General features: G+C 38.2%; 1 protein-coding gene across 1 annotated transcript in view; it reads left to right on the top strand.

Annotated features, from left to right (window-relative positions):
• LOC105840112 (protein patched) overlaps positions 1 to 21558 on the top strand; it is a 42770-nt gene that overhangs the window by 1385 nt on the left and 19827 nt on the right. Inside the window, exon 2 of the mRNA XM_012686891.2 lies at positions 13070 to 13262. Within this exon, the coding sequence (XP_012542345.1) occupies positions 13070 to 13262 (193 nt within the window). The remainder of the gene's footprint in view (positions 1 to 13069; positions 13263 to 21558) is intronic.

Raw genomic sequence — 21558 nt, 5'->3', positions numbered from 1 at the left:
CGTTAGTTGAATGCAAATTTATATTGAATCGTTTGCGCTATCTCCAGGTTCTTTCTTCGTCGGCGAGGCTGTCTTACGGAGGACGGTATTATCGATGATGTCTCTATGATCCTTTGCCGCCGTTGCTAAAACCATTTGTCGAAAGCACTGAAGTCCTTCGATTGTCTCTCTCTCTCTCTCTCTCTCTCTTTCTCTTTTTTCGCTCCATTCATTGTGTCTTAAACCGCTTAATTGTATTAAGCAAATCTGAAAGCTATAGGTGGTCCATTGTAGGTAGTCCAATTCTAAAAAAATATAGGATTCGATACGCAGTGATAGAATAGAATTTTTATATCCGAAAGCTTCATCTTCGAAAGGAATTTTCAGTTGACAGTTTGACAGTGTCCTCTTGTGAAACTGATGAGATTATAAAGGAAGAAGTCGTAAAAGCTACGTATTCCTTTGAGACTACCCTTCTGCCTTTTCAATAGTATAGTGATTCTATTTGAAAATAAGACGGGTCGTCATGACAAATTGTCCATCATCTTCACCCCGTGTCGATAATCACGCCCTACACCTGTAGATATACCTCTCTTTTTGGAGTTGCGAAACTTAGCTAGGCAACGTCGTGTTTTCACGTATACGGGTGGTATACTATGATGCGTTTTCAGACCGAAGGAAGGATTGACTTCCTGCCGCAACCCGCGGGAATCAAACACGCCATGTATCCCCTGACGTTTCTTCTGTAACTAAGAATCTCTTGAGAGGATCTCGCGAAGGATCCTTCCTGCGAACGAAAATGTGCGTGGACGTACGATATCGCAGTGCCTTTCGAGGATGCTTCTTTCGGTACGGCACGATCGCACATTATATCGATTCGCTTTCCTTCATCGATCGGACCCGAGAGAGCCAGCCTCCGGCAAGATTGCCGGGCGCTCTCTCGCGACCGGGTTGTGGTCTCAATTCTTTGTGTTAACTCGAGTATCTCTCGTTCACGAGGGAATGATTTCGCGTCACACAGACTGATTAGAAAAATGCACTAATTAGACTGATTAGAAAAACATTTAATTCCGTTCAATAAATGTGCGCTCTGTTGCCTTTTTGCATTTTTACATTGGCAGAAAATCGTGTTTCTAACTCGCGATAAAGGTAATTCTTATGCATTGGAATATCCAAGTTATCCTGCGGCAATTAACATCTTTAATTTCTGTCTGTCCGCCTCGTTTTTTTAATTTATATCCGTTCACTTCGACGAAAGGACGTTACATTAAATCGACGTTGGTGCTATTTTCAATTGCGTTCGACGTATCCCGGCCGATGGTCCGAGAAACGTGCACCTATAATAAGAGGCGAAGCGAGTAGCAAGCCTCACGAACTTTTTGCTCATGATAGTCGCGCTGGGTGGTCGCACGAGCGATTTCCACATCGCTGGATGTACCGGGTCGTCCCATTGAAATCTCGTATTTTCTCTCGTATCTTCATTGAAATTGACTTTGACGATATTGGATCGTAATTTCCAGTAACAACAATAATATAGTACAAAAGTGTTTCTAAATATACCCAGCCGTTGCTGTGGTAAGCTTGAGTTGACATCGTAACATTCACGTATTTATTGGAATCAAAGAAATATAATATATACCTTGCCATTAAATATTGAAAACAGATTAGTTGAAATGCCATCCATATAAAAAATACTACACTGTTTTAATTATATTTTGTTCGAATTAATATTTCTTAATATTATTATCTCAATGTAAAGTTTCGATTTCCATTCTAATTTCCTAAATGTAAGTTGCACTATTTATTTATTGGACGAGTTTCGGAAATGAAGAGTTCAAAACAAGTATCGTGTATTTGTGTATTTTATATAAAATATATGGATACAACACTCACTGTCGACTTTATCATCGACATCGTGTCTCCAAGTTTTGCAATCTCGTCAATTTTCGTATAAGATTTGGTAATATAAGAGATGGAGAATTATCGAGAAATTCCGTATCACGGGAATTCGGGCGATTGCACAATCGCGCGATGTGCGAGAGCGCCGATCGCTGGTAGAATAAAAGTGGTAACAGTCGGCGGGAGACAAAAAGACTAAAATTCGAGGTCGATGCTCCACTTTTCTTCCCGACAACGAGGCGGCACGGCCGCAGAGAAGCCTCTTCGTGCTTCGCGTTTATGCCGAATGAGTCAGTGAGTCAGTGGCCCCGGCCTCCACAAGGCGAATGTGCGTCCGTGTGCGTCCGTGTGTGCATGCGTGCATGCGTACGTGCGGAGACGCATGCATACGGGCCTGTTTCCTCTTTTTAGTCTTTTTCCCCTTTACAAAGAAGGGAGACTGACTCCCCTGGGAGGATTTATGTGCGGGATGATAATGGAACGTGATGAATTAGTTTTGTCGGTGCCGGCGGAATATCGAGGGGGGCGCGTGCATGTGGAAGCGTGGCGGGTTTCGTCGAAAATAATGCTATCAACCCAGTTTTTGACGTTGTCGTCGTCCTGTACCTCGCTCTCACGAGAGTCGACTTCATTTAGAGCAATTAGCTCGATAAGCCACTTTTCTTTATACCGATAAAATTAATATATTTTAACGGAGAGAGAAGATAAAATTATCGCAATTGTGTTTACCACTTCTACTTTATTACACTAACTGATATCTGTAGCTTCGACGACAATTTTTTATTTCATTATTCATTACATGCGTAACTTATTCAAACTTTTTCTGTTGATCGATTTTTTAAAATGATTATATATTATTCATGAATATAGTCTCACAAGTACAATATAGATACAATACAGTAAAGGTACAATACAGAAATTATTACTAATGGAAAAATTGTAACTTTATACACTTTTTGCTGTTAACCGCTGTAATATGTATATATATATATATATATATATATATATATATATATATATATATATAGTATACCTGTATGTAAAAAACTATAAATGTTGAACAAGTAAATTACATTGCTATCACAAAATTTCTTTAGTGTTTAGAAATGACAAAATATTTGACGTAAAACTCAGTACATAAACGGACAGTAACATATTTTATTGCTATAGTGTAATATTTAATTATTATTATAATTTTTATGTCAATACAGACATATTAGGATAAGAAAAATAACATAAGAAAAATTATTTATTTGATTTAAGTTTGACAGTTTCTTTTGAACTACTTTTTCATATTTCTCGCAATAAAGAAGCTACTTTGTGTATGCGTGCGTATAATCGCACTCCGAATTCGCGGGAATGTCTATTCTCGGAACTAAAAGGCCAACAAACAAGCAAATTAATGTGTCATTTTTAACAATAAATTTAATTTTAATCAATCATTTACTTTGAAAGAAATTTATTTGTTGATATAATTTGCTTGTTTCTTGTTCTTTTTTTACTTTACTCTGCAAAAACGAGCTGTTTTACACTTCATTTGTGTCATCTATTCTCGATTCTCGATTCGTCAACGAAATGCAATGATGCAGTTTTGCTTTTAACGGATCCAAATGCGCCGATTGCGTTGATAAAAATTGATTTATTCTCATTGGGAATGCAACTCGATCGCGTCGGATCAACCTTGGCCTTGCATCGCACGCATGCACGTATGCGTGCGCGCCCGCGCAGCCCGAATGTTTACAGAATACGTGGATCCGTTATCATCACCACGTCACATATACGCTTTCGCGCGTCGGAGTTCATTTACTCCAATTTGTTTACGTTCCTCAGGAACGATTCAACCACGGGGTACTGCCCTCAACCTGTTGCACCGTCTCAACGTCCGTACATTTCGCGTATGCAATTTTTTTTTTTTTTTTTTTTCGTTACAGCTACAAATCATTAGGTCAATATGAAAAATTTTAATCGATTATTTATCAAGCAATTATTGACTGCGTTTAAACAAATTGCAAGATTTTCTGGAAATTGTAATTATACTTTATTTGTGTAACAAATTCTTATTTTTTAAAATAAATATATATTTTTTCTTTTTAAAATATTTTACTTGGTCGATGTAAGAAAAATCATTAGATTTTTCAGTTGACTACACTGAGAAAAATGGTTTTATTATAATAATAAAACGGTTCTGGTTGAGCGTATTCTTATTAAACGAAACAGAATTTCTGGTTATCATAACAAGATTTTACAGCTTATAACTACACCGTTTGGTTAACTGTACTATAAGGATTTGATTAAGTTTTTCTTGTTGGATCTACAAAACTTCTTGTTGAATCTACAAAATAATACAAAACTTCTTGTTATATTTACAAAAATAGCGATAATGCTGGCGCCTTCGTTCTCGCAGCGCAAGTCGGTGCATGCCAATCTCGCGCAAACCAACGCGGTATCGATGCGATACTAATATCACGCGGTACCCATAAGGTAGCTTTTATATTTGTTTCGTGTATTTACATTATTCTGTTCAACGGCATGGCGGACGAAAAAATGTCTTCTCTTCTGCGCGAATGGAATTTTGACAGCTATATAGAGATTTTTAGAGGTTAGTAAAATATATGTAAAATATATGCAGTGTACTTTAAACCAAGATATATTATTTTAAAAACTCTATCCAAACTCGTTTTTTAACCAAAAAATTGTGTTAACCTAATAAAACAATATAATAAGGTTAACAAGAAATTTTTGTAGAGTTTTGTAAACCTAACAAAACGATGTAGTAAGATTAACAAGAAATTCTGGTAGATTCAAACAGAATGGAATTAACCAGAATCCTCTGGTAATTCCAACTACAAAATTTGTATCGTTCATTTTCGAACAAACGGACAGGTTGAATCAACCAAAATTTCTCATAAAACAACAAAACTTTTTTTCCAGTGTATATTTTTTGGATTACTTTATGAATATTTTATTTATGAATAAAAAAGTAGCAATTTATTTTTAAATTTATTTTTAAATAATTGTTAAAAGTGTACTTTTTTTTTCTTGAATTATTATTGAAAGAAATACATTTTTGTTACAACGAAGAAAAAGACTTTACCTATAATGAAATTCGTAATAAAATTTCCAGAATAAAATACTTGTCGTTAATGATCTAATAAGATTCGAGGATTCCTAAAGTCGTCGATCGAGCGCAATGTTTACGACGGAAATCTATCGAGCGACTCTCAAGGCAGGCATTGCGCGTTTGCCACCGCTGATCCGAGACGATCGCCCGTAAAGATCACGATCGAAGATAAATGCTGAATTCCAGCGGCACGAAATAGCGTACGGGCGCACTATTCCGTAATCTGTGTCTTAATTTCTGGCAGCTGAAAGCGGTCGTCTTCGGTGCGGCTCCACAATACCGGGCATTCACGCACGCGCGTATGTGTGAGAGTGAGATTAAAGGGCGCCGACACTACGTGTGAGAGACTTCCAACACTAATAATACCTACGAGAGGGTGGAGACGTGCGGCGCGCATACCGCCTCGAAGGCGACCCATGGAAACAGGGTGTACAGGGTGTCTCAGAATGCCTTATCGAAAATGGTCACCGAAAGACGAATATTTGTTTTTTTTTTCCCATATCGAGAAATTGCGTGTTTCTGTAACATTCAGAATAAACACTAAAGAGTCGACGAATCAATACATGATTTATTCCTTTTTGATCAATCTATTTATATCCAAATTAATTTATTCTTTAAATTAATTGTATAATAATTTTTTGTATCTTGTTCTTTCTGAAAGGATTTGGATAATAATAATTTTTGTACATTTAAATTAATTGTTTCTATGTTTGTTATTCAATAATTAGGTTTAACATGTAAATTAATATAAATTAAATTTTAAATATAATTATATATATGTTTTACACATTTTTTATTTCTTCTAGTTTAATTGTCAAAAAGATATATAACGTTAAAGACTTACATTAAGTATTTACGCGCGCGTACAATTATTTATTTTCAACACTGATAAACATTTATCTATTTACGATAAAATTTTTCTTCAAAATTTCGTTAAAGAAGATTTCAAAATTGTTGAGGGGACGCACAGTAGCTTTGAAATACGTGTGTACAGGGTGAGTCACGGAACTGGGACAGGCAAAGTCTCTCTTCCCCATGGAAACAGCTCAAGGACGGGGAGGGAAGGGAGGGCAAACAGTTTAATTCTACTTTTCCGAGAAGTCCCCTCCGCAGCCTGACGGCTACAGAATGCGATTGCATCTTCTTTTAGGTAAAAATATATCATATACAAGACGTGTGGCTCGTGTTTACCCTAAAATTGTTCAGGCATATCTACTTGATGCAAAAAAAGAAAATTTATTTATTTATATAAAATTTTACTGATATTTGCATTTTATATGTTTTGTGTTGTAACAAAGCAATTTGATTAAATTCTGTCAACAAATTGTAATTGAAAAAAACTTTATAATAACTTTTAATAAATGTAATAATCGTTAATTTTTGAAATATTTAACAAAAAACTCAATTTACTATATACATACTATACAATTTACATTTCACTATACATACAATAACATTTTCTATGTATGGCAAATATAATAAAATAATAGTGAGAAAACATAGTTATTTTCCAAGAAAAATATTATTATTTAAAATTACTATCTTTATTTTGTTTTATACCTTTACACTCCGAGGGTAAGAATGTCGCAGAAGAAACTAATATGTAACATATGAGAAATTACATGTTGCTCGTAGAGAAAGAGCAACTATTTCGTTACGTGAATTATGATACATGAAAGATTATTTTCAAATAGTACGTTAGATGATCAAAGTTTTCATTAACTTTAATCACCTCCAATTTACATTTAAAACCGTTTTTGCTTTCTTCTTTAACATGAACGATTTTATGAATTTGATAGAAATAAAATTTAAAATTGTTAGAGATATCTGCAATTAATTAAGCGATTAATTCATTAATTATTTTTGCCCCTCTTTTAATGGGAATTTAAAAAAAACGAATAAATTAGTAATTATGAGTTTTCGAATTTTGCAAGTTAATAACTTTAAGTTTGTGAGGAGAATCTGACTTTTACACTGAAACGACCACGGCAAGGAGAGATTGGCTGAAATTAGATCTGCACAGGTGATAAATGTCGATCTTACGAACTTTCCCGCAAGTTTGACTTTCGTAAAACGGCTGAAAGCTCTCACGCGTTTTTAACACGTGAAAAACCTTAAAGGTACCGATCGTCACGCTTTTCCTCAAGTTTCGTAAGGGACAATCGAATAGGAGGAGGAGTGTGCCGGACACCAATGTGCCTAAGGGTCGGCCTGTACCTTTCATCCTTGCAGAAGGATACACCGCCTACACGGCTGGCGTCGTTCGAACGCCTTTCATCTTTCGTCCGTCGAGATCGTCTTGTACCTGGCTCCCGTTTTGTGTATATATATATATATATATATATATATATATATATATATATATATATTTATAAACATATATACATTTCCCTAAATTTATTAAAAATAGTTTAAATAGACTTGTCTTTGCGTTGACAATTTTGTGTTAATAGATAATAAGAACATGTTACGGTTTTTTCTCTAGAAGACATCGCTCGTTTTTCTAGGCTCACAATTTTACCATAAAATTCTGCCAAAAGTGATTTTTCAGAGATAGTGATACCAGAGAATTTTTTCTACGTTTTTATTAATTTTCTAATTTTTGGAAAAACCCATCTTATAATCGAAATTACTTATTTGTATTAAAATCAATTTGTACTAAAATCGATACTGATTGAAATCAAAGAATTAGAAAAAGATCGTTAATACCATTTTTTGTTTTTGGATAATATTTCTTACACAAAAGTTAAAAATAAAGCTTGGAAATGTAAATGTAAACTAGAAAGTCTCTTGAATCAAATGGTATAGCATACTGTTTCATATTTTGTAATAATTAATGTTTTCGCAACATAATAAAATATAGACATTTGAGAAATTTGCCTAGTAGACTGTATTTGTCTTTTTTATTTATTTAACGTTTATTATTTGTAGGAAATATTTACAAGTTGATATATATGGAGATTCCTATATAGAAGCTTTTTACTTTGATACATTTTTTTATTATACAAATATATTGTTTTACAAGACGCAATATGCAGCGTGACTATGTACATATATGGATTATAAACTATGAATTTTTATTTCTTTAGTTATCTAAGTAAATTATCTTGGTAACATACATATTCCCAGTATTGGCCCAGTACCTTTCTGTATTATTATTTCGTGTAACGAAAATATGAGAGATTCTTTGAACCTACTTTTTATGTTTCACCAGAATTTTTTTTTTTTTCAAAATTTGTCACATACTCTAGAGTTTCTTGGACAGATACTAAACTTGCCAATTATATATCAAAATTCGAAAAAGAGTTGTAATTTAAAATATAAGGAAGATGAAATACTTATGATTATCAACGGTCTCAAAAGTTTATTACCGTCCGGAATTCGACCTTTGGATTTCCCTTTCGAATAGACATCGCCGTGGAATTCTTCGATCGATTAGAGCGCCGGCCGGATCGAGTTTCTTGCGGACACTTTCGAGCCGTACCTACCGCAAGAATCTCTTCGTTCATCCGGCATGGCGCGGTGAGTTACGTGCACGCGCACACGAAGTATTCTGGTATTTCACGGCGCAAGAAATAAAAAAAAAAAAAACAAAAACGAAACACTCGAGTCTCCGCGACGTTTCGTTAGTTGTGTTAATTTTCTATAGCTGTGGTAGGTTTCTTAACTTTTACGAATTCAACACACTCCTCTTTTCTCTCGATACTTTTCATATAAAAAAGATGGAAAAAATCTCTTACATGTTCTTTATTGGACATTGCAATACGATTAATTCAAGTTAAAAATTGGTGATTGTATCGATGGTATTAATTGACAATTCGTAGAGAGTTATGCGTCTACTTTTTTACTCGGGTTCAAATCTGATTGGAAACATCAAATTTTATTCGACTTACTTCTCGGAAGGCACAAATTATAGAGAGTATTTTGTAAGATTCTTTGCTAATTTTTTTAGCGTAGTCATCAGGAGTTTGGAATGATATTAGCGGAAGCATTGTAGCGGAAGGGAGATCGGAAAAATGTGGATGAATAAGTAGCAATTAAGGAAAGTAAACGCCACAACTGTTTGGAATCGGAAGAACGAATACTGGCCACATAGTGGAATGCCGATAAAAGGTCGCGTGCGCGTCGGCGCGTTATTAAAACCGACTGCACCAGCTAGGCTTGGATTCGGGTGGGGCTGCGGCTGGGGTATCGTGTTGATAATCAACGCAGCAAACGTGCGCTTTAAACTTTTGACGCGTACTTTTTCACGATTTTTTTACGCTATTCGAGGATTTATTACCTCGTTCGTATGACTCGTTTGTATAGATTCTCTTCATGGCGATTTTGGGGATTGCGTTTCCCTCTTTCGATCTATTTTCGGACAACTTGTGCAATGTCAGCTGCCGATTTGTTTATACGAATGGTACATACTTTCAAATTAATAATGGGATTAATTGATTATTCAGAAATAAATAATTAAACAGAATTTATCATTAAAGAAAAAAAAATTAATCAATTTATTATTTTTAATTAATTTGTGATTCAATTAATTTTTTTTCTTCAATAATGAATTATTTATCTTTGAATAGTGGATTAAATGGCCATCACTTTCAAACATAAAAATGGAAATGCCAATATCGGTCTGTAATATCTATAGAGCATATCTTGGTGTCTAGCAGCAATTTTTACATGAATTTTTTTTATGATCTCTAGGTTGCAAACTGCATGCACATGTGTGCAGTACATACTTTCACGTTCGTGGCGATACTCTGACGTATATATCTTACATTCTTGTCTTCCTCTAAACGGGGTATTAATCGGAAGAATAAAGATATGTAACCTCATAATCAGATCAATTTCTTTTTCTGATTTATCGAAGCTCTTTTCAATTATGAAGAATTCTTAGGAAATAAAATACTAAATAAAATACTAAATGAGCGAAATTACAATTTTTAATGGAGCAGTTGTGGAGTAGCAGTGAGAATACTACACTGAAAAAAAAAGAGTTTGGTTATAGGTATATCAAATGTTAAGTAGAAAAATAATGCTAATTAAATGCTCGATATAATCAAATATTTTATTTTTATAAATATGTAATAAGTATTGTCAAACATAATAATTAAAAATATATATATAACGAATCGCAGGTGTACGAGTGAGGGATCTCGAGTTCAAAATCCGATCAGCTCCGTTAATTTTTTCGTTGTTTACGCTTGAACTTAATCTTTCGAAGAATTAGAAAGAGATAAGGAGAGTAATTGAGGCAGAAATGGTAGAGAAATCGATGGGCAATAAAGTAAGAGAATCGCAACGAGAGAGTGAAGATAGGAGAGACACAAAGAGCCTCCGACGAGGGTGGAGGAGAAGAGGGTGAGAGTGTTCGAGCAGGCGATCAGCGCTCGTCTCTCGAGGAGGGTACTCTCGCGAGAGAAGCGAGACGATCACCGCCGCCGCGCCGCCGCGCTTAACGAATTTATGTTACTCGTACTTTTAATGTTTTTTATGGCGCGACACGAGCTGCGCCGAGAGATAGCAGACAGCATAACAGGATCTTATGTCAACGACGGTGGTCTCCGCGCCGCGAGCTTGTAATATGTAGATACTGCCCACCATCGGGAGAAATCCCATAAGGCCCGCGGTGAGAGAGACCACTTACGGGAAAAAGGGGGGAACCATCTTTGTCCCCCTTTAGCCTCTCCCCACCCCTGTCCGCCCACCCTCCCGTCCCCTCTCTCGCGCGCTGCCGCGTGTGTGGACGCTATATAGACGTCTCGAGAGCGACTCGTGGCGTCTCCACTTCCTTTTACTTCTTCTCCTCCTCCTCCTCCTTCTTCTTCATCTTCTTCTTCGTCCTTTCGGTTTCTTTCTTGAAACGGTCGGTGAAAATACCGGTGTGTGCTCTCTCGATGGTATACAGAGTGTTTCGCAACTCTCGATCGTAACTTTAATGTTTCTCGAGTAAATTCCGAGTCAATTTTGGCAACAGTGTATACAAACTTTTGTATCTCGTAGAGATCCGACATTAAATAATAAAATCTATTTTTCGGCTTATCGGAGAAAGGATACGACAATATATGCTGATTTTCCATATTATTATTATTATTTTTTTTTTTTTTTTACGATACTCTAACATACGATAGGAAAATTTTCTTAAAAAGAAATGAAGCAACAATGGTACTGTTAATAAATATTATTGTACAATTATTATATGAGCTCACACTCATATAATAATAGGTGTCGTTAAAGATTCTCGACAAGTACCACCAAGATGTTGAGGATTAAAATGCCAATGGGTTGGCATAGCTCTGAAATAGCACGATGTGTACCTACCGGTACCTTGAGTATTACCGAGATACCGGTATCGCGCTCTGCTGGCTATATATCTTTCCGGGGGAAACGCGCAGGGCAAAAGTCACGCGGAAATGCGAAACTCGGGTTGGACGTTGGACCCCGCTAACGCGCGGCGGCATGTAACAGCGCGCACCATGTGGCGGACGCGGATTGTCCGCGCGTCTAGAATTACCCGGACCCTCTCCACTCTTCCATTCGAGTCCCGGGCCCGCGCCACGAGAGTTAATTGGCTGGAAAACCTTGCTATCCGATACCCGACGCGGCTACCGCCCCGAGATACGTGCCCGCGCGCGCGCGATCTATATTTTCGTCCATCAGCTGCGCGCGCGTTAAGACACATAACTGTACCGCGATCGCGATGTGCAAAAGGGTGGCATTACAGATCCTTTTCCTCTCGAATCTTCCGATACACTCGCGGCAGCCGCTCGTGTTCACAAATAATTTTACCACTATCGCGAGTTTTGTTTTACATTACGCGTTACATTACCTCTTGCGGCGTCTTTTCTTTTTCGAGCAGCCAAACGAGCACGTGTACTGGAAGAGCGCGCGCGACCCTCGGGTTTTTTCTTTCTTTTTTAAATTACCACTACGATAATTTCGTGAAAAAGTGAAAGAAGGATTATGTAAAGAGTCGGGCGACAATTGTAGCACCCACTGCAGAGCTGGGCGCTGCGCTGACGCGTACGAGGAAGCCCTAATCCTTTGGTCGACTACCTAATACAACTAAATGCTTGTTTGTCACAAATCGAGAGCCGTGTTTGTTTATTTAGGCGCTGAGCGAGAAAATAATAGCGAGACTCCGACCGACTTCTCTATCCTCGTCACTTTCGGAATTAGGCATTCCTCTCTTCCTTTCTCCCGACTCGAAAGATAGGCATTGTTGCGGGTGGTCCGCGGTACATATTGTCAGAGCGGCCACCAGGTAGTGTGCAACGTTGCCGCTTGCAATGTTGCAAACGCGGCTTTCCTTCTCCCCTCCCCTCGTAAGGCCTCGATTCTCCTTGTACGATTACCCCTCTCTTTGTACCTTCTCCCTTTCCTCTCTACGTACACTTTCTCTCTTTCTTTCCTTCCTTTCTTCCTTCCTTCCTTCCTTCCTTCCTTCCTTCCTTCTCTTTTCTTTTTTTCTCGGTTTCATTTAAGCAGTCGTAACCTCGCTCTAAAAGCTCGAAACTGCCACCCTCCCACCTCTCCCTTCGACCACGTTCCTCCTTCATTGTGACCTTCTCTGTCTCACTCTCGCTTTTTCTCGCATTTCCATCGACGCTTGTCTCAGTCTACAAACCCACGCGTCGAATTTAAAGGCCGCGATGCACTTGCCTCCTCTCCCTTCCGCTCCTTTCGCTTCACCCTTGACGATGAGTCCATTCACCGATTTTTCCCGGAAACCGGCTGCACGCCCGTTCTTATCCCGCGTTCTGATGCCGGCGGAATTATTCTGGAATACAGATCGCCCCAAAATTGGCGAATAAAATATAACATTTAACGATACTGTTTGTCACATGAAAATACACGCGAATTATAGCCGCGAAACTGTTGCAGTACTTTGGCAATCAAATTTCTCTGTGATATTTAAATTTCTGTTTAACTGCGAATCGTTTTGCTTTGCGCAAAGAGAACGGGAAGAACCGTTGAGTCTTGAAATCTCTTTGCGAGAAGATGCGCAAAAGAAATTTTTCTTCGGGCCGCACACGTAAATTGCGCAACGGCATCACGCGCTTTCGATCTTGTTTCCAGGGGAAGGCGGATGGCCAGAGGTCAGTGGTGTGGCTCAGGGCGCGATTACAGGATCAGCTGAGCCAGTTGGGCTACTTCCTGCAGAGGCATGCCGGAAAGGTGCTCTTCGTGTCCGTTCTCGCGCTGGCGATCCTCTGCGTTGCCCTCAAGTCCGCGCAAGTCAACAGCAAGGTCGAGCAACTGTGGGTGCAAGGTAAGTGATTGTCTTTTATTGTTCTTCTCTCATGGATTCAATATTTTATTTTTCTTCTCCCGCTTTTTAACGACAATTGACAATTGAATAATTTATTAGAAGCTTCGCACTTGCGGATTACGTTTTGCCGCGAGGATCAAAATTGCAAAAATACAACGAAAAAGAAACGTATAAAAGTTTAATCAAATGACAAAGTGTACAATAAGGAAATGAAGTATATATGAGTTTCTTATCTTTCGTGTGTCTTTTCAATTGAGTATTGTATTTTGAAGTAAAACTCATAAAAACCTGATCTCTCTTGAAAAAAGTGAGTAAAAGTATTGAAATCTTTTTTGTGCACTATCACGAGTGAAACTGGATTTCGTGGCTGTAATTTCTTTCAAACATAATAACGACAGAAACAAATAAATTGGTGAAAATTGGAGAAAAATGTCGAGAGCGTCGGTCGGTTCAATTACTCCGGAGTTTTCATGCGGCAGAAGTCGCGCGACGACGCAAATTTTCACGCGGCGACGCGTGGAAAACGGGTAGAGCGAGCAAAAAAATATGGAAGAATCGTCTGCGGAGAGAAAAAAAGGAAGATGCACTTGCCACGCGGGCAAAAAGGAGGAAACGATTCGAGCGAAATCTGCCCCCATCCACCGTTGGTTACATTAGTTGCACACACGCTGGGTGGCCCCTCTATATTTACCCATGGCCCGAACGTTAATTCGAACACCCGTTGCTAACTTATATATGCCGATGCAAACGAGAACGACTCGCGAGGAAAAGTCGATCGTTTTGAACGTTTTTACTCTCGTTCCTTTTGTGCAACGGCAGAGTTGCCATTCGATCATTTTTTTGTCAGTCGCGCAAATTTACTAGAAATAACTGAAATCTGTCATTTGTCAATATTTTGTACGTTTTGCTCGTTTGTTTATATTATGGGAAAACTTTTGATCGTTTTTTGTGATTAAGCAACTTAATATTTTAATTAGTGTCATTTAAGTAAAAATTATCTTTGCGGAACTGGATATCGACGGAACTAATTGATTTGACTATATAGTATAATTTAAAAATCTTTGAAATAGATATAGAAGAGATTGCAATTTTTAGTTACACAGGGTTAACTTGAAAAAATAAACGTAAAATTAGAGTTACGAACAATCTAAATAATTTGATTATTTAATCGTGGACCCCAAAGCGAGTATGTTTTTCTCAAAGTATATATAAGTTTGTACGTTCTCGTTGAATATGCTTCTTGGTATTATTGTTGCGTAAATGTTGACAAACGAAAATTGCTCTATATTTTCACTTCTCACTAGTATTACTTACAGATAGAACAATGTTTAACAGATGTGATTGCAATGATTATAACGTTAACTATAGAAGCTTTAGACATGTCGTTAGAAATATGAAATATATTCTGTCTAAAACTGAAATGTGCCCTCGCATTTGAGATGAACATCTTCCGTAACGAATTTTGCGTCGCGCGGAATGACGGGAGACAAGTCGACGGGGCAAATGAACATTCCGTTCGTCGGGACTAGAGAGAAGTGCCTCGTCGATGTCACGGGTAACTGTATAGAGATTCTTTCGACGCGCTCGACTTAGCACGAAGAAACGGCGAGTCGTGTCCTTGGTTTTCGATCGGACGGAAGATACCGCGGACCTCCTAGATTGCGTCGTCGGAGGCTAATCCGTCCGAGCGGACCTTCCGTGACACTTGACCCCGTGGAACTTCACACCGGGGACAAGTGTTTCTCTCATCGATGTGTTTGTCTTCCCAATAATAACGGTACGGCGACGAATCGGCGTGTGAACGGATCGAGAATAACGCACGAAATTCCGCAAAAACGTTAGATAGATATAATTCTTTAATAATTCTTGCAATAACATTCGACAATTTTGATGACATGTGTGCAATAATCTTCCAAATTTTAACTCCAATAAATTTGTTGACGATGTAGATTCGAGCAAGTAGATAAATATCATCGAAACGGTTCATTTTATACTTGTATAATGGACTAACACTAATTAAAGGGATTTTTGTTTCGTGACGATAACCACGTGAATATCACAACTTGGCACACTGAAATTTTTCCGCTGGAATGTCACTTCTCGGAAATGCGTTTCGTGTTAAACATTTGGAAATCATTCCTTCCCTTTCACGACCGACGTCCGTTCAGCGCTCTCGGTATGCGCTCGATCGGTTCCTGCAACTACGAAAGTCGCAACTCGATCGCCGTCGGCAGTCACGGCGATAAACCCGCCGCTGTTAAGGATTTATAAGGATCGTTAAAGGAGGCGCGGAACGTTGGATTTGCGATCTGACCCGAGGCTCGCTTCGTCTTTCGGTGTTCTTTTTTTTTTGCGCCATTGCACGATTGTGTGGCTTAACGTTTATTGCCTTTGAGGAATTTATATTGTTATTAATATTGCGTGACGTGTTATTACGTACTTTTGTTAACTTTTATGCGCAAAATTGATCGCTGTATTGCTCACAAATAATACAACATTTTAATCTATATAATTCGCTTGTTATTAAAATCAACCGTCTCAAAAATTAAAATATTGTTTTAACGTATTGAAATAATTGAACACTTTGACGACAGGTAGAGTTGATTTGAAAACGATACCCTGAGAAAAAGAATATTGTTGATTTGACAAAATTTTCTAACTAAATTAAAAGTCTGTTAGCTTAAAAATTTATGCATTTAATTTAACTTCAATTCAAGTATTTATATAGTTAATTGAAATATATAAATACTTGAATAGACCAAATTTAATTTAGTTGGGAAATTTAGTCAAATTAACATTTTTTTTCTCAGTGTACCTTCAATTAGGAGCGTTTACGTCTAATAAGTTCATCACTCAAGTTTTGTGATTTTTTTCAAAAAGAGAAAGAAAGGTAGGTTTTCTAAATCGTACCTCGATTGCACGAAGGGCAATCGTCGATGTTCACCGGACGCGCGCGCTCGTGCTTGATCGACCCTTCTAAAAAGACTGCGCCCGCATATTCGGACCGAATACGACGCGCGGCACAAGTCACCTCACGGATATCCGGTACCGATACAGATGCGTGTACGCATGCACATCTTCACGCACGTCCAGCGTCTCGTAACGTCCGCCGCCTGCGTCTGCCGGAGATGTTATTTACCCCTTTACCACCCTTCGACCTTCCGCACCGTACACTGTGTCGTATAACTCTTCTCAAGTGACTTATCTTCATCGATAAATAATCCAAACGATTACGTCAGCACTGTGTTGTATTTGAGTACATTTTCTCTTTATATTGAGTTTATCCATCGTTACTAATTGTAAGGTAAAAATATCCATAGCATGATTGCTAATAAGGAATTTATTAAAAGTTAATGTTTTTTTTTTAATCTAATCTAATCTAAGGCTAATTTAATTTTGTTTTAATTTAATTTATCTACTTATTCTAAATGTAAGCTTAAGTTGGAATAATAAAATTTTAAAAATATTTTATCTTCAGAGACACAAATTATATCAATAAAATTGATATAATTCAAAGTTTATAATTCATTTTAAAACTTTGTTATAACAAGTACATATAATACAGAGCATGTTATGAAGATAACATTATAGTATATGAGATTTGGCATGTTCTTTTGATAGTGTCAAGTTCTCTACTAAGTGCTGGACAGAGCTATCGATCTCATTTCACGTTAATTTTTAATGAAATTCGGATATATAATGCTATAGTGGAAATTGTAACACCGCAAACTTTTATGTTTATATTATCCAAATTTTAGTAACTGGGATATATCGATACACTTTAATGTTTTAACGTAAAATAGCGTAGTAGCATTTTAGGTATAGTTTTTATTGATAGAAAAATGCATTTTTCAGAAAATGATACGGAAAAAGAATTTACATATATTCGTGACGACAATTAGTCAAAGAAAAAATTAGGCGCCGAGACTATCTGACACCCGAAGCAGTTGAGCAATGATCGGTGCATGTAACTGCACCGTCTGGTGCAAGCGTGAAGTATCAGCTTTCAATCACCTGCACCCGTACCTATACCGTCGTATTTTCTTTCGTTTCGAAATTCGTTGTTTTATTTTTGATATGAGAAAACTGATGCGGAATGCGTTACCAATCGTAGCGAAAAACGCAATATCGATTCTAATCATTTGATAATAAGAGTTGTATTAAAAGAAGAAAATCGATGAAGAAAACGAAAGAAAAACTTGTAACGTGATACTACGATAAAACTTTATTAAATATCAGATAAAAAAATCAAATTTGTATTGTCGTCAATAATAAATAGCAATAATAATTAAACTCTTAATAGTCACGTTTATGCTTATTTAACGTTTTTAATAATAAATTGCCAATTGAGTCGACTATTAAGAGCATAATTCTTAGTGCTTGTTAAATATATTTTTAATTGTGTTAATCTGTGCTATATTGATAAAAAATGACGAAACGTTGAACTACGCGAAATATGTATTTTGAGATACAGAAATCGTTTATGTTCATTATTAAGTTAAGTTATTAACTTAATCGAATCATTGTCCCTGCCCGAGGAAGGGTACGCTCGTCCTTTTAATCGTGGATTTTGTACGCAATAGCCAAAGAAGCAATAGCCAAAATGTTAAAGTGATACGTGAGTGCACGCTAATATCCGTCCTTTTCTTTTTCTCCGTTGAACAACTAGATGGCGGAAAACGTTTAGCATTCACAGAGGGGCGAGAATGCAATGGAAAAAGACGAGAATAACTTATTTTATGTTTACCTCGGGTAAAAGAGCCAATGTGTACAAGACGCTTCAAGAAAGATTGCTTTCCGAATCATTGAAACTCATCACAATAAAGTTCTCATACAGTTGCGAGGCAAATGTTTATCTCAAATTGAAACAGTTAATTGGAAGAAGAAACAAAAGGGTTAAAGTTTATTCTCGTGAAAAAACATCAATTAGGGAGTTTTAGCCTTCGTTCGTGTTTAATTGTTTGAACATATCGATTGATTTTAATACAAATATTTTACTTGCAAACTCGTTTTTAATAGGCAGATTTTCTCCAGGTTTTCTTAATGCGGAAGGCTCTGCAGCCTATAAATTACAACTTCTTAACGCTCATAACATGGGGTTCATTAGATTGTAATTTGCATTTACTGCTACTAACTACAGGATGCAAACTCGGAATGAGAGGGATAACACTCGGCCGGTCTCGTCCGAGCGGTTTAATATATGACTTAATCCAGAATCAGAACCGATAAAGAAATTATATGCGAACGAAACTCGTCGTCACGCTAAGCGAAATTATTCGCGTATTGATGTACTTAGAGTACAGGATATCCCATATCCATCGCACGTCAACTTTCATCTGAAATCTCGTTTCTAAAGGAATGTTACAAGTAAAATTTCTCAACGACGTGTTGAGAGAGACGAAAAAATAAAGCCAAGTTGCTCCCTGATATGCGAGTTGTTTTTCGACGAAATCATTACACGTTTACACATAATACGGCACGTTGACCGTTTAGCAACGAGGATTAAGAGATCCAGCTGGTTAAAAAGCCGGTTGGTTCCTCTCGCGTACACCTACACGTTCGATCCAAGTTCCCGAGTGGTGATTCCCGGCGCGTGATGTGTGTGTGTGTGTGTGTGTGTGTGTGTGTGTGTGTGTGTGTGTGTGTGTGTGTGTGTGTGTGTGTGTGTGTGTGTGTGTGTGTGTGTGTGTGTGTGTGTGTGTGTGTGTGTGTGTGTGTGTGTGTGTGTCAGAGAAATAAAAACGCCTTTGCATCTCACGCGCCGCGCCGCGCCGCGTCACGATTGCGGGCGTCCGAGCCGATAACCGCGATATCGGCGCATCCGTATAGCGGTCCGCGTGCGTTCGCGCGCGTGCACAATGCACTGCGAGTAAACAGAAGATGAGATCCTCTGTTTATGCGGCCGTCCGTCCGTCCGTCCATCCGTCCGTCCGTCCGTTCGTCCGTTCGTTCGTTCGTCCGTTCGTCCGTCGGTGCAACAACAACAGATTCCTGGTGGGTCTTTGGACGACGATCTTCTAGCTCGCTCTTACCGCCTTTCTCGCTCTGTCCTCCTCTCGTCTCACATCGTGCCCTTTTTCTTCCTCTCGGCTTCTCTTCTCCGGTCTTTCCTTCTCTTTTGCTCTCCACCTCTCTCATTCTCGCTCAGTCTCTCCTCCAAGAGAGTCTGCCTCTTCCCTTCTCTCTTTCTTTCTCCTCGCTCTCACTCACTGGAAGGCATGGAGGCCTAATGAAGATGTAAGCACTCGGGCCGGCCCTCGTGCACGATCGTGCTTTCGTCCTCCGTCCGTCCTTGTCGCACTAACGCGACAAGGCGGCTTCCTTGGCCCTGTACAGGCCGTTCCAAGTACGTCAGATTGATCGAGCTACTTTGTAGTTCCTGATCTTCCGAATTCTCTGTTTCATGAGTCAGCGGGGTAGGCGGAGAAACTTCTTATAACTATAAATTTTATTTTCTATATACAATAAACAATCAATTGAATTTTATTTATTTAACGGCTAAATTACACTTTCTTGGCATAACATTTGCTGTTTACTACTTCTAGTTATATATCTAATTTTATTCTCGGTATAACCTTTGTTTCTGCTTAATGTACCTATTTATTAGATAAAAAGTGTAGGAGAAACGTCTAATTATGAGAACACTATAATAATTTATCAAGTTGAGGAGAGAGAGAGAAAGGAGAGATACCTTTTTTTTATTTAATTATCTATATCTTTTTGGCATTCAATAGTGCTTTATCAAGTTAAAGTTTTAGTTTTCTCAATAAAATTGAGATTCGTCGTTACCGTTTTTTAGAATTGCTTTAAATATATCTAATATTTTTCAATAAAATTCTCGAGGGTTTCATTAAAAACTCTAAAAAAATTTAATTGTTGTAATTTGGAATATTTCTGTTCGAGAAATGAAAAAGCGTATCTTTAAGTTGGAAATTTTAAATTGATTTTGATTGAAATATAAAGTGTTGTACTTTTCGTATAATCAAAATATGTAGTGGATTCTTTTTTATCTTTAACATTTAATTCTCAAAATTATTTTTGAAACGACAGAAACTTTGAAATTCCGTAAGAAGGATAGTACTCCAATACCTTGTATCGAAAATTATAAACAAGATGATAACGTCACAGATCATCACTATCACGGTATTATTGTATCACTAACAACGGACCACCCCGTAACAAGATAATAGCGGTCCGCTATTAGAGAGCTGCGATCTCGAGTCGCTCTACCGCACTATAAAACTAATTATGTTAACTCTCTACTGCGCGCAATGTAAACTTTTATTTCTCGTTAATGATTACAGTTTCAAAGTTACAACACTTGTTTCTATTTATTTCTAGACTTGTGTCTTCTAGGAAGACATCAATTCATTTCAGCTGACTTATCTTTACGCACGTCAAATATGCGCGTTTACTAGTCTTAAAATAATCTAAATGAAGTAATAATCCTGAGAAGATTAAATTGATTTCCCGTTGAAAGCTTCGTCGAATCTTCTATGATACATTTGTGGATGAATAGTCGGTACTGTGTGTTCTCTCGTGCGATCGTGCGATTGATGCGCACTGGACAGATAGTAGAGAGGAACCGCGAGATGGAGAAAGGAAGAGCAGCGTATGGCGTGGTGCGCGCCCGGGAGAGGGTGGACCAACAGCAGCTACTCGATATAGGAACTCTCTTGTGGCCCCTTTTACTGACTATTCCTGACGGAGTGTGTCGAGAGAGCGAATGACTGCGACGGAAAGGATGGCAAGGGGGCGAGTATGGGGCCCCACGACGACGACGACGAAGACGGCGAGGGCGAGGGCGACGGCGACGGCGACGACGACGACGACGACGACGAGGCTGCTCTCGCTCAACTCGACTCGGTTCGACTCTCCCGGAGAGAAGATCCGAGACTCGGCTCAGCTCAGGCACGCAGGCCTACCGCTGGTTGGCTGGCTGGCTGGGTTGGCTTGGCGCACAGAGAGCCCACCGGGCCACCCACCGCGACCATTCACCGGAACCGAGCCCCATCCAATCCCAGTGACTCTCATTCACCCGTGTACAAACTTGCGACCTCGACGGACCACGAGAAGGGTGAGGGGAGGAGTGGAATGTAAGGAGAAAACGAAGGACAAGGACCTATTTGTGATTCGCTTTTTTTTTACAAGATGCGTTGTTATGAAATAATTGACGGAGGTTGTCTTAACTTAAGAATCGTATTCCAACTTGCGCATTCCACACATCTATATACACATATTTTTTCTCCATGTAAATCTCAATTCACTTGGAATTTAAATTTGGAAATCGATTCGG

This window comes from Monomorium pharaonis, chromosome 3, assembly GCF_013373865.1.
Source record: "Monomorium pharaonis isolate MP-MQ-018 chromosome 3, ASM1337386v2, whole genome shotgun sequence".
NCBI lineage: Eukaryota > Metazoa > Arthropoda > Insecta > Hymenoptera > Formicidae > Monomorium > Monomorium pharaonis.
Note: the sequence above shows the minus strand (reverse complement) of the source record. Positions and strands in the feature narration are given on the sequence as shown.